Below are 12,744 nucleotides of genomic sequence, written 5' to 3'. Positions count from 1 at the left end.
TTCAGTAGAGTTAGAATGATTTACACGAGATGAGGACCTGGCTTTATGTATGTGTGTTTCATTGAGAGACAGTACACAGGACTATTTGGAATGCTATTCTTGGCTGAATGTGGTGCATTTTCTTCTTTTAATACCTCCCTTTTTAATATACAGATCCCTTCATTCTAATGCAAAATGGATACAATGCCCATGAAATTCAGTGGGAATCCTTCCATTAATTTCCAGGAGCACTGAATCAGGTTCATTATCACCAATACAATGTGTTACCTGACATCCAGGAATCTGGAAAGAGATTTTGGAAATATGCGTATCTGTTTAATGATGTTTGTAATACATCAGTCTGCTTTACTGGACTATGGGTGACTCAGTTCTGGGAAGTAAAGTATTTAGAAATTACACAAAGAGGATTTGTAGTGTTGTTGTAGTTGTCGGTCCCAGGATGTTAGAGAGACAAGGTGGGTGAGATAGTATCTTTTATTGGACTGACTTCTGTTGGTGAGAGAGACAAGCTTACAAGATATTGCCTCACTCACCTTGTCTCACAAAGAGGATAGAAATACTGTAATTCCCATCTATCAGTTTCCTTTAAAAATAACATAATTGTATTTAACTACTTATTGATTTTGATTTGTGCACTCATTCCACACAGAGGAGCACCTGTCCTTTGCTTTAAATGCTTCTAATGCTGTATAAAAATAGTTACAAAAATAGGCTCCCCCACTAACCTCCTTTGACAAAACATTAACCTACGTAGTAACCTAGACAAAACTATGTGTAACATTTCTCATTAAAGTAGTCCTAATCCCTCACAGTAAGGGAGGAAAACAGAGCTTGCTTCGTAACTGGAGGTCAATCAATTAGGACTATTGTGGAATGGGAATGTGCAGGGGCAAAATGGAGGGTGAAGAGGCAATGCGATCAAGTTGGTGGAGCACTGGACTGGGACTCAGGAGTCATGGGTTCTACTCCCAGGTCTGCCACAGGCCTACTGGGTGAGCTTGAGCAAGTCACTTTGCCTCTCTGTGCCTCAGTTTCTCCCTCTGTAAAGTGGGAATAATGATAGTGATGTCCTTTGTAAAGCATTTCAAGACCTACTGGTGAAAAGTGCTATATGTTGTTATATAATTAATTTGGTGTCTCTGAATAAACTAGGATGAATGACGTGAATACACTTGATGCAATGAGTTCAGCTCTTGAGAAATAGAGTTGCTCTTGGGAGTTGAAAAGAACTAAATTAACTGAATCAAATTAATTCTAAAATGGGAAATAAATAGTTTCTGTCCTGATTTTATTTTTACCTAAGTGGTTTCTACCTGTTGATAACCCCAAACACTCACTTTTGTGGAAGGTCTTTCAGACAGCTAAGGTGCATTATTTTCAGAAATAGTGTCCAAGTGGTCTAGTGCTCAAAGCAGGGGACTTGGAAGGATAATCTTGTGGTTAAGGCACTGGACTGTGACTCTGTAGATCTGTGTTTAATTTTTGGCTTTTCCACACATTCTTGTGTGACTTTGGGCCAGTCACTTTCTGCCTCAGTTCATGTCTCTAAATCAGAGAGGACAGTGCTCATCAGCTCCTACCTCACAGGGGTATTGAGGGGCAAAAATTATTAATGTTTCTGAGGTACTTGTGGTCCTCAATTCTGCCCCAGAGTCATGCATTCTGCAGTCATTTCCACCCCTGTAAGTTGGCTGCTTGGAAGTTGAACAGAACAGTTTCAAAGCAAAAGTGGTTCAACTGAAGTGGCTCATGAGCAACAAGAAACAGTCAACTTCACACTTCTGCTTCTGCCTTTGAAAGCTCTTGGTTAGATATTGTACCACCAGAAACACCATTCCTTTGCTGCACAATCCAGAATATTTTGGACTTTCTACTATTGAGATGTAAGAAGAGCATTGATGTCAGTATGCTTAAGGTAGAAGGTATGCTACTTCTACAATCCAAGGAGAATATGGGGGTTGGGATATTTAGAGCAGTGGTTCTCAACCAGGAGTACACATACCCCTGGGGGTATGCAGAGGTCTTCCATGAGGTACATCAATTCATCTAGATATTTGCGTAGATTTACAACAGGCTACATGAAAAGCTAAATCAGTACAAACTAAAACTTCATACGAACAAAGGCATTTTTATACTGCTCTATATACTGTATGCTGAACTGTAAGTACAATATTTATATTCCAATTGATTTATTTTGTAATTGTATGGTAAAAATGAGAAAGTAAGTAATTTTTCAGTGATGGTGTGCTGTGACACTTTTTTGTATTTTATGTCTGATTTTTTTTAAGCAAGTTGTTTTAAGTGAGGTGAAACTTGGGGGTATGCAAGACCAATCACACTCCTGAAAGGGGTACAGAAGTCTGGAAAGGTTGAGAGCCCCTGATTTAGAGAACCCCTAAATCAAGAGGTTCTTTTGTTAATCTCTATTGCTGAGGTCTGCTATTCGTTAGACAGTCCCACAGTAGGCTCTATCCTTCACTCTTCAGGTCCTAATGTGACCTTCCTTCATGACTCTTTACAACTGGCTGTAGAATGTCCGTGCCTAATCGGGTACAGAATGTGAGCGAGGCCAAACAGCAAAAATGAAGATGTTTCTACACCAATACGCGGAGCCTGGGTAACAAAATGGAGGAACTAGACTACTGGTGCAGGAAGTGAAACCAGATATTCTAGGGAGAACGGAAACAGGGTGGAATAGTCGTCACGGCTGGAGTACGGGTATTCAAGGGTCTGTGCTGTTTAGGAAAGACCGAAATAAAGGTCAAGGTGGTGGAGTAGCACTGTCTATCAATGATGAGGTAGAATGTAAAGAAATAAGAAGCGATGGAATGGATATGACTGAGTCCGTCTGGGCAAAAATTAAATGGGGGAAGAAAACTATTAGAGCCTCCCCTGGGATAGTGCTTGGGGCGTGCTATAGACCGCCGGGATCCAATTTGGGTATGGATAGAGCCCTTTTTAATGTTTTTAATAAAGTAAATACTAATGGAAACTGTGTGATCGTGAGACTTTAACTCCCCAGATATAGACTGGAGGACGAGTGCTAGTAATAATAATAGGGCTCAGATTTTCCTAGATGCGTTAGCTGATGGAGTCCTTCATCAAGTAGTTGCTGAACCGACTAGAGGGGATGCCATTTTAGATTTGGTTTTGGTGAATAGTGAGGACCTCATAGAAGAAATGTTGTAGGGGATAATCTTGGCTCAAGTGATCATGAGCTAATTCAGTTCAAACTGAACGGAAGGATTAATAAAAATAAATCTGCAACTAGGGTTTTTGATTTCAAAAGGGCTGACTTTCAAAAATTAAGGAAATTAGTTAGGGAAGTGGATTGGACTGAAGAATTTATGGATCTAAAGGTAGAGGAGGCCTGGGATTATTTTAAATCAAAGCTGCAGAAGCTGTCGGAAGCCTGCATCCCAAGTAAGGGGAAAAAAATCATAGGCAGGAGTTGTAGACCAAGCTAGATGAGCAAGCATCTCAGAGAGGTGATTAAGAAAAAGCAGAAAGCATATAGGGAGTGGAAGAAGGGAGGGATCAGCAAGGAAAGCTACCTTATTGAGGTCAGAACATGTAGGGATAAAGTGAGACAGGCTAAAAGTCAAGTAGAGTTGGACCTTGCAAAGGGAATTAAAACAAATAGTAAAAGTTTCTATAGCCATATAAATAGGAAGAAAACAAAGAAAGAAGAAGTGGGACCGCTAAACACTGAGGATGGAGTGGAGGTCAAGGATAATCTAGGCATGGCTCAATATCTAAACAAATACTTTGCCTCAGTCTTTAATAAGACTAAAGAGGATCTTAGGGATAATGGTAGCATGACAAAGGGGAATGAGGATATGGACTTAGATATTACCATATCTGAGGTAGAAGTGAAACTCAAACAGCTTAATGGGACTAAATCGAGGAAGGTTACCAGTGGAGTTCCTCAAGGATTGGTTTTGGGACCAATCTTATTTAATCTTTTTATTACTGACCTTGGCACAAAAAGTGGGAGCGTGCTAATAAAATTTGCAGATGATATAAAGCTGGGAGGTATTGCCAATTTAGAGAAGGACCGGGACATCATACAGGAAGATCTGGATGACCTTGTAAACTGGAGTAATAGTAATAGGATGAAATTTAATAGTGAGAAGTGTAAGGTCATGCATTTAGGGATTAATAACAAGAATTTTAGTTATAAGCTAGGGACGCATCAATTAGAAGTAACGGAGGAGGAAAAGGACCTTGGAGTATTGGTTGATCATAGGATGACTATGAGCCGCCAAAGTGATATGGCTGTGAAAAAAGCTAATGCGGTCTTGGGATGCATTAGGAGAGGTATTTCCAGTAGGGATAAGGAGGTTTTAGTACCGTTATACAAGGCACTGGTGAGATCTCACCTGGAATACTGTGTGCAGTTCTGATCTCCCATGTTTAAGAAGGATGAATTCAAACTGGAACAGGTACAGAGAAGGGTTACTAGGATGATCCAAGGAATGGAAAACTTGTCTTATGAAAGGAGACTCAAGGAGCTTCGCTTGTTTAGCCTAACTAAAAGAAGGTTTAGGGGAGATATGATTGCTCTCTATAAATATATCAGAGTGATAAATACCAGAGAGGGAGAGGAATTATTTAAGCTCAGTACCAATGTGGACACAAGAAGAAATGGATATAAACTGGCCACCAGGAAATTTAGACTAGAAATTAGACAAAGGTTTTTAACCATCAGAGGAGTGAAGTTTTGGAATAGCCTTCCAAGGGAAGCAGTGGGGGCAAAAGATCTATCTGGCTTTAGGATTAAACTCGATAAGTTTATGGAGGAGATGGTATGATGGGATAACATGGTTTTGGTAATTAAATATTCATAAATAGGCCCAATGGCCTGTGATGGGCTATTAGATGGGGTGAGATCCGAGTTACCCAGGAAAGAATTTTCTGTAGTATCTGGCTGATGAATCTTGCCCATATGCTCAGGGTTTAGCTGATCGCCATATTTGGGGTCAGGAAGGAATTTTCCTCCAGGGCAGATTGGAAGAGGCCCTGGAGGTTTTTCACCTTCCTCTGTAGCATGGGGCATGGGTCACTTGCTGGAGGATTCTCTGCTCCTTGAAGTCTTTAAACTACAATTTGAGGACTTCAATAGCACAGGTCTGAGGGTTTTTTTTGTAGGAGTGGTGGGTGAGATTCTGTGGCCTGCGTTGTACAGGAGGTCAGACTAGATGATCAGAATGGTCCCTTCTGACCTAAATATCTATGAATCTATGAAAACTGCTTTCTTCTAAAAGAGCATTCCCAGCTGCCATCATTTTTGTTAGGAGGGTTGGTTACATAAGTTCTCTAGCATTTCTTCACCACCCTCTATATTTTTTCCTTGAGAAGTTAGCTTTGCGTCCCTCTCTGGACACAATTCTCAAGATGATCACAGTGTCTCATCTCCATGAGACCGCTGTTCTATTTACATTTTGCTCTAGCCTGATATACCCCCAGCATAAGAAGTTTTGACATTTTAGCTGCATTACTCTCTAGGGTTTAGGAAAACAAACACTAGTTTATCTTCACTGCAACTCTCAAAACAGATAAAGAGGAATCAAAGACTACCATGGCTAGCTGGCTACCCACTTGTATCCTTGTAGTTTACAGTAAAGCTGATGAATAGCTGTGCTGATAAGGCAGGAGTTTCACTCTATGGGTAGCGAAGACGAAGGCATACATCTCTGTAAGTGTAAGATAATGGCCTGGTCATCTCCTACCACCTTTATACATATTACTGGCTGGACTTTTCTGCATCTTAGGATGCCTTCTTTGGGCACAGAGTCCTTCCAGCAAGAGAACTTCCAGGGGAATTTGCTACATATGGTCACTGTCCAAGCTGCCTTCAGAGGATGGGAGAAGAGAGAAGTATAACAAGGGAACTTTACTCACTTGTAATTGTACTCTGTAAACCTGCCCATTTTACTTCTGAGACAGGGTGGCACTGCTATCCTGTTCTTCCTTTTGCTCTCAACCTTATTTGTTAGTCTCTAAGGTGCCACAAGTCCTCCTTTTCTTTTTACTTCTCTGTATGTAGCTCTGCAACTGGAGGGAAGAGGGGACCATCTAGTTTTCTACAGATAATGGTGCAGAGATGACGCATACCTACCAATAGTAGGGAGGGGGGACAGAAGAAGGGCAGTACAAGCCAAGCAGCAAATCGGGAGCAGGCGGGGGGGATGAGATTCCCCCACACACCTTGCATCACCTCCGTAGGGGTGCAGCTTTTTTGTCTCTTTGCCTCCTAAAGCTACTCCAAATGCCCATCATAGAATGAGAGGAGGTGATGACAATCAGAATACTGAAGTATTGATGACGATTGTTTGAGGCAGTTATGTCCTAGCATTAAAATCCTGTTGTTTTTGTTGTGTTCTTCACTGTCTCCCAGCAGTTGGCTTTGTGCTTCTGTATGTCATATACACACCCAGCTGCAGCATGCTTGCTGACATTCACAGTAAACAACAGGTTCATTGACCAATGAAGCATTTCTGGTTCAGCGTTAAATTTTAAAGCAAAGCATGGATGAGTTTCTGGATACACTCTGGCTCAAATGGCATGAAAAATTCAGAGCATTGGGTATGGAGTTTCTATTTCATTTACATTTTTATTAACAGTGCTGCTTTATCTGTTGTTCCCCATTATCAAACCATGAATTTCAGTTACATAAAAGCTAGTGTCATCCCACCCTCTTTGTCAGCAAGGTTTCTTCTCAGACTCCATTATACAGCAATTTATAGTCCAAAGGACTGGGAGATGTATAATGCCTTCTTATTTTCTATGTCTACTGCAGGCTGTTCTTCACTAAATCCAATTCTATGGAATAAATATGTTTTTAATTTTAAAATGGCTTGGATTCTGGATTATTGGTGAATAGCTGGGCTGTTGGGAACAGAGACAAGATGATTCCAGCTTCAGAACTGATGACCATTTTACTCAAGAGAGAAATGCAATGCTATAAAAATCCCTTTCAGTTTTTCAGGTCACTTAAAATATTGTGAAAGAAATGAACATAGCAATTCTGGGTGGGATTTCCAAAGCTGCCTACAGGAATTTGGACACCCACTTCCCATTCATTTCTATCCGGGCATCTAAAATTTGTAAGGTCTGTTCTACACACACAAATTTCACCATTGTAATCATAGTTAAACTGGTACAACTGCCTTTTATTGCAGATGCAGTTGTACCAGTCTAAACGAGTTTATGCATAGTTTATTCCTGTACAGGAAGGTGTACAGAATCATAGAATATCAGGGTTGGAAGGGACCTCAGGAGAACATAGAGTCCAACCCCCTGCTCAAAGCAGGGCCAATCCCCAATTTTTGCCCCAGATCCCTAAATGGCCCCCTCAAGGATTGAACTCTCAACCCTGGGTTTAGCAGGCCAATGCTCAAACCACTGAGTTATCCCTCCCACAAGCTATACCAACATAAGTACTTTTCAACTGGTATAACTGTGTCCACGTTACGGGTGGTAGTGGTCTAATTATTTCAGTTAAAAAAAAATCACACCTGGTACAAAAACTATATGTAGCCCAGGCCTTGGACAGCTTTGAAAAGCTCACCCTATGTTACTAATGTTGATGTTGGCTGGAAGCTGGGTTTTTTCCTATGCCAACTTTCTGCTCCTTCTTACGCAATCACCTCCAGCAGGCCATAATTTCAGGTGTTCACTTGCAGCTGAGATTACGAGAGAGATATTGTCTCCCTTCAGTGTGTTGTTTTGTACAAAGGATGTGACCGGCTCGCTCATTTATAACAATTTTCGTTAGAAGATGAGCTCTGAGATCTGCTCCTTTTGCTTAGCACAAAGAGTAGCCAAATATGTAAAGGTCAGGTTCTGATGGCTCATCTTTTTATGATGTGTGTAGCTGGTGATGACTGTGGCATGTGTGTACACAGTAACAACGCCAGAGATTGCTATCTTAGGCCCTGACTACACTGGCAACAGTGTAGCTATGTACTGCAGTGAAAAGCAGGGCACCTGAAATGTTTGTTTGACTGGAGAGGATGGGGGAGAGACCATTTTTCTCTTCAGAAGTGTATTCCTTGAATCAGGATATCTTAACAATAGAAAACTTTCCTCACAAAACCAGTGCCTAATCATCAAAGAAAAGCCCCCCAAATGACTAGTGCAGTTGTGGCTTATTGATCTGGGACATAAAAATGTTTTTTCAACTGAAAATTTGGCTAAGCACTTTACATTGTTACTGTGAATGGAAAAAATCCATTTCTGTCAGGTACATGTGTGTTGTTTTATCCTGCAGTCCAGTTATGTTGGGACCATGTGATTAAAATCTCAACTGACATGATCAGAAGTCACCAAAAATACCTGCTCTTCATGGAAGAGAGAAATATCCGCATTGTTGCGGAACCAGTGTGTACTGTTCACTCTCTACCCGAGTGATCTTTAGGTGGATTGGCAGAGCTCAGAGACTGTCTGTCTGAACCCATTTGCCCAGCTAGTTTCTCCGCTGCACACCATCCTATATTTTTATTATCAAAAAAGTATTTTTCTATAGCATTGATACCTTAAAACTCTAAAGTCATACCATGTGTGTGTGGGGCGACGTGTAATTCCATTTTTCCCCTCCCCTAATCCTTGCTCAGGTAAAACCCCAATGAGAGTTTTGTGTAAGATCTTCATGATTTGGCCTGTTGTTCTGAAGAGTTCCAGGATTTGTGGTAAATTTTTTCAAAAGTGATTTCAATGGAGGTCCGGCACCTAAATACCTTTGAGGATCTGGGTCAAAGTGACTTGAGCTCCTAAGTGCCTAAGTCACTTTTGGAAATACGCTCCTAAGTCCCATTGAGTTCAAGTGAGAGCTAGGTGTGATGCTGGCAGACCAGCTACCAGCTCATTCCAAGGTCCCTAAGCCTCACTGAACACAGTCAAATGCATAGCTGGAAACCAGTCAGACTCACCTGCATGTTAGTCTTGTTAAAATAGATATTAAATTTATAGAGATGTGTGTTAATGTTTGGACTTCATGATTAATCACTGGAATAAATTTGTTCAGGGAGGTTGTGGACTCTCTATCATTGGAGATTAAGAGCAGGTTAGACAAACACCTGTCAGGGATGGTCTAGATAATACTTAGTCTTGCCATGGGTGCAGGAGACTAGACTAGATGACCTCTCAAGGTCCCTTCCAGTTCTATGATTCTATGATGATGAAGGCTACGTTTTAGTCGCAGGTATTTTTAGTAAAAGTTATGGACAGGTCACGAGCAGTAAACAAAAATTCATGGCTGGGACCTATCCATGACTTTTACTATATACCCCTGACTAAATCTTGGGTGCGCTAGGGCATGGGGTGGCCCAGCAGCGCACAGGCTGGCAGCGTGGGCCCTCTGCTGCTGATGGGGAGGAGTTGGCAGGGCTGGCAGGCTCCCTGTCTGGTTCTGTGTGGCTCCCTGGAAGCAGAGACATGTCCCTCGGCTCCTAGGTGGAGGTACAGCCAGGGAGGCTCCACGTGCTGCCCCACCCTAAGTGCCGGCTCTGCAATGGCCACCTGGCCATGCCTCCATCTAGGAGCTGAGGAACATATCACCACTTCTGAGGAGCCCTCCGAGGTAAGCACCGCCTTGAGCTCTCACCCCCTTCCGTGCCCCAACCCCCTGCCCTATCCCTGAGCCCCCTCCTGCACCCAAACTCCTGCTGCTGCTTGCGGGGGAGGGGCATGGTGGCCAGAGACTGGTGCAGTTGGCCCAGGGGCTTCCCAAGCTGCTCAGGTGGCCCCCGGGCCAGCTGCAGTGGCTATTGCAGAAGTCCTGGAGGTCCTGGAAAGTCACGGAATCCGTGACTCCCATGATCTCTGTGATAGACTCGCAGCCTTACTGATAATATCTGTATCACATGTTATGAGGTAATATTGAAGTGTTTGCTTTGTAACTGGAAACCCCCACAGTCAGGAAAGAAGCATCACCAAATGTGAAATGTTAGTTTGCCACAAGAGGCATCATCTCTTGCCCAACAGAAGAAGGCCTATCGACTGCAGACGAATATCAGTGGACAAAAGTCTTTGTTGATTGTTTCCGCAACATCTGTGAAGAGGGGATGGGGATGGGCACAAACCCTCGTCCCATCACAGTTTGAATGCTGGGGGAAGGGAATAAAAATGCCTGACCAGAAGGAACTGCATTACTGTGCTGCTTGGAATTTGGAGAGGGCAATATTTCTAAGCATAAGCAAGGGACACCCAAGATGCATAGCTTGGGTTAGCCCTAAAGGAAATTACAGCAGCTTTTATTACTTTTTGAAACCTAAGACTGTAACTCATTTGTGCGTATATGTTAACTTTGGAAAAGGAAATGAGTTATTTACTAGTTAATAAACCTTTAGTTACTTCAATATAGGATTGACTATGAGGGTTATCTTTGGTGAGAGACCTAAGGTACAATTAACCTGGGATAAGTGACTTGTCCTTTGGGAGAGAGAGTGACCTGAATATTATTGACTAACAAATTTATTTGAGCATAAGCTTTCGTGAGCTCCAACTCACTTCATCGGATGCATTCAGCGGAAAATACAGTGTGTATGGTAACACCCATTGTTCCATGTTCTCTATGTATATAAATCTCCCCACTGTATTTTCCACTGAATGCATCCGATGAAGTGAGCTGTAGCTCACGAAAGCTTATGCTCAAATAAATTTGTTAGTCTCTAAGGTGCCACAAATCCTCCTTTTCTTTTTGCGAATACAGACTAACACGGCTGCTAATCTGAAACCTGAATATTATTGTGATTTTTTGGGGGGTAAAGGATCATCTATCACAAAGGCAGGTTTGCCTGGGTGGCAAAGTAGACTGAGTACCCAAGGGGATTGTATGTGACTCCATGGTTAGGCTATTGTAGTGCTTGAGAAGTTCACACTTGATACTTTGGTTGGAGAAATCTAAGCATAGAACTCACAACCAGTTTGTGCCCTGCTTTGTGACAGTCTGCCCTGAGGTTGGCACTCATGGTCATGAGTCACTCCAGACAGCTTGACACTAGACTCCGAAGTCATTTTTGAAAATGTCCCTCTTGGTGCAAGAGATTTACTGTGTAAATATTCAGTGCTCTACTGTGTGTTTTTATTATTTGAATGAACACACTAAAACATACAGGTCCAAAAAGTGTTTGCGGATAAACTCTTCTGATGTCTGCTTTTGAATACATGCAGGAAAACCAAGTAGTGGATAGAAAAAATGATGTATTCAGAAAAGCATTTATACAGTCGCTGTGGGCAAATACATAAAAAGCATTTTGGCTGAGACCAAATTAACAAGAGCCGCCGTCTCAGACAATACACTCTTTTACTTGAAGACCTAAAAATCTACATTCCTTTCTGTAAGATGCCACTGAGCCTTATTAAAGAGCAACTAGTATTGATTAAACATCAATCTCTGTTGGTTAAACAACCTGGCTGTTTCCTCAAGGTGTCTGTGTCCTTTGCACTCTGGTCTCAAGAATCCTCATCCCGCTTCCAAGCAATTCAGAAAGCTGAAGGCCAGGATATTACTGATTAGCCAGCCTTGTTGCTTTATTATTTTGGCAGGTGACCTTTCCACTAGTCTAGAAAGTCTCAGAGAGGAGGACGTAACTGCTTCAAAGGGGAGTTGTTACTTCATCACAAGCACGGGGGTATGCTCGCTAGTCTCTTATGTTGGCAATAAAAGAAACAGCCTGTTAAGAAAAAACAATCCTTTGTTGGTAAATATTCAACACAAATATCTGTTCTTAAGTAACTGTCAGTTCTTAACTGGTCTACATGAGGGATCACCTCTCACCCCGTGTCGCACTGCTAAAGCTGCAGTCAGCAGGGATGCGTGAGTTGAATCCTCCTCATTATAAAAGAGAGGAGGTGGCCAGCAGGGCTTTCTCTGCGATGCTCCAAGACTCTGGGACTTGCTCTCTGTTTTGGTTCACTGTACTCCCGATTTGGTGTGGACACGCTGCAATAGGGTTTTTGGAGAGGGCTAAGGGTATGTTTCCTAAACAGCGAAGAGGGTGGAAAGGAGTTTTACTAGACAACTGGCTGGCTCAGCATCTGATGATTTTATTGGTGCAGCAAATTTACATTGTATCGTTAATGATGTGATAGGGCACCTAAAGCTTTGGATAATCATCTTTTTAGTCATTATTTAAATTGAAATTAATAAATCGATCCAGGTTAAAAACTTTTAACATATTAGTGGCATGGAGAGTCGGGGGGCTGGGGGAGAATGTCCGATTCACTGCTGCTGTAAATTGATGTAACGCTGTTTAAATGACCAGATGAGTGCCTCTACTTATGCCCTTGACCTCTCCTGCAAATGTCAGTAGCTGGAAGAAGTGACAGGAAATTGGAGGAGAAGTGAAGTCTCCAGGATTGCCATAACGTTTTCATTCTGTGACAGTGCTGGGGTGGGCAGCCTTTGAGAAAGCAGGAGCAGAATGTTCTGTCGGTCAGATGATGAGACCCCTTCTAATGAAAGTAAACAAAATAGAAGGTTTGTTATAAGTGTTTTTTTAAAAAAAGTTGTTTACTGAAAAGAAAATGGACCTCAAATATCTTAAATTTGGGTTAACGCTTTTGAACATCTCATCAGATAAAATAGAAGAGGCTGATGCGCTCCCACTGGATTCATAGATCCTAAGGCCAGAAGGAAACAGTGTGGTCATCTAGTCTGACCTCCTGCATAACACAGGCTGGAGAACTTCTCAGAAATAACTCGTTAGAACTAGAGCAGATCTTCTGGAAAAGCATCCA

At 42.0% G+C, this 12,744-nt stretch overlaps 1 protein-coding gene across 7 annotated transcripts in view; it reads left to right on the top strand.

Annotated features, from left to right (window-relative positions):
* Positions 1 to 12,744, top strand: part of PITPNM3 (PITPNM family member 3) — a 357,638-nt gene that overhangs the window by 208,243 nt on the left and 136,651 nt on the right. Inside the window, exon 1 of one of the 7 annotated variants that reach the window (XM_073315265.2) lies at positions 11,839 to 11,977. The exons of the other annotated variants lie outside the window; for them this stretch is intronic. Within the exon in view, the coding sequence (XP_073171366.1) occupies positions 11,881 to 11,977 (97 nt within the window). The 5' untranslated portion in view covers positions 11,839 to 11,880. Of the gene's footprint in view, positions 1 to 11,838; positions 11,978 to 12,744 lie in introns of those variants that run through there. 7 annotated transcript variants of the gene reach the window in all.

Source organism: Lepidochelys kempii, chromosome 17, assembly GCF_965140285.1.
Source record: "Lepidochelys kempii isolate rLepKem1 chromosome 17, rLepKem1.hap1, whole genome shotgun sequence".
Taxonomy (NCBI): Eukaryota; Metazoa; Chordata; order Testudines; family Cheloniidae; genus Lepidochelys; species Lepidochelys kempii.
The sequence above is the reverse complement of the archived record's forward strand: the minus strand, read 5'-3'. Positions and strand labels throughout refer to the sequence as shown.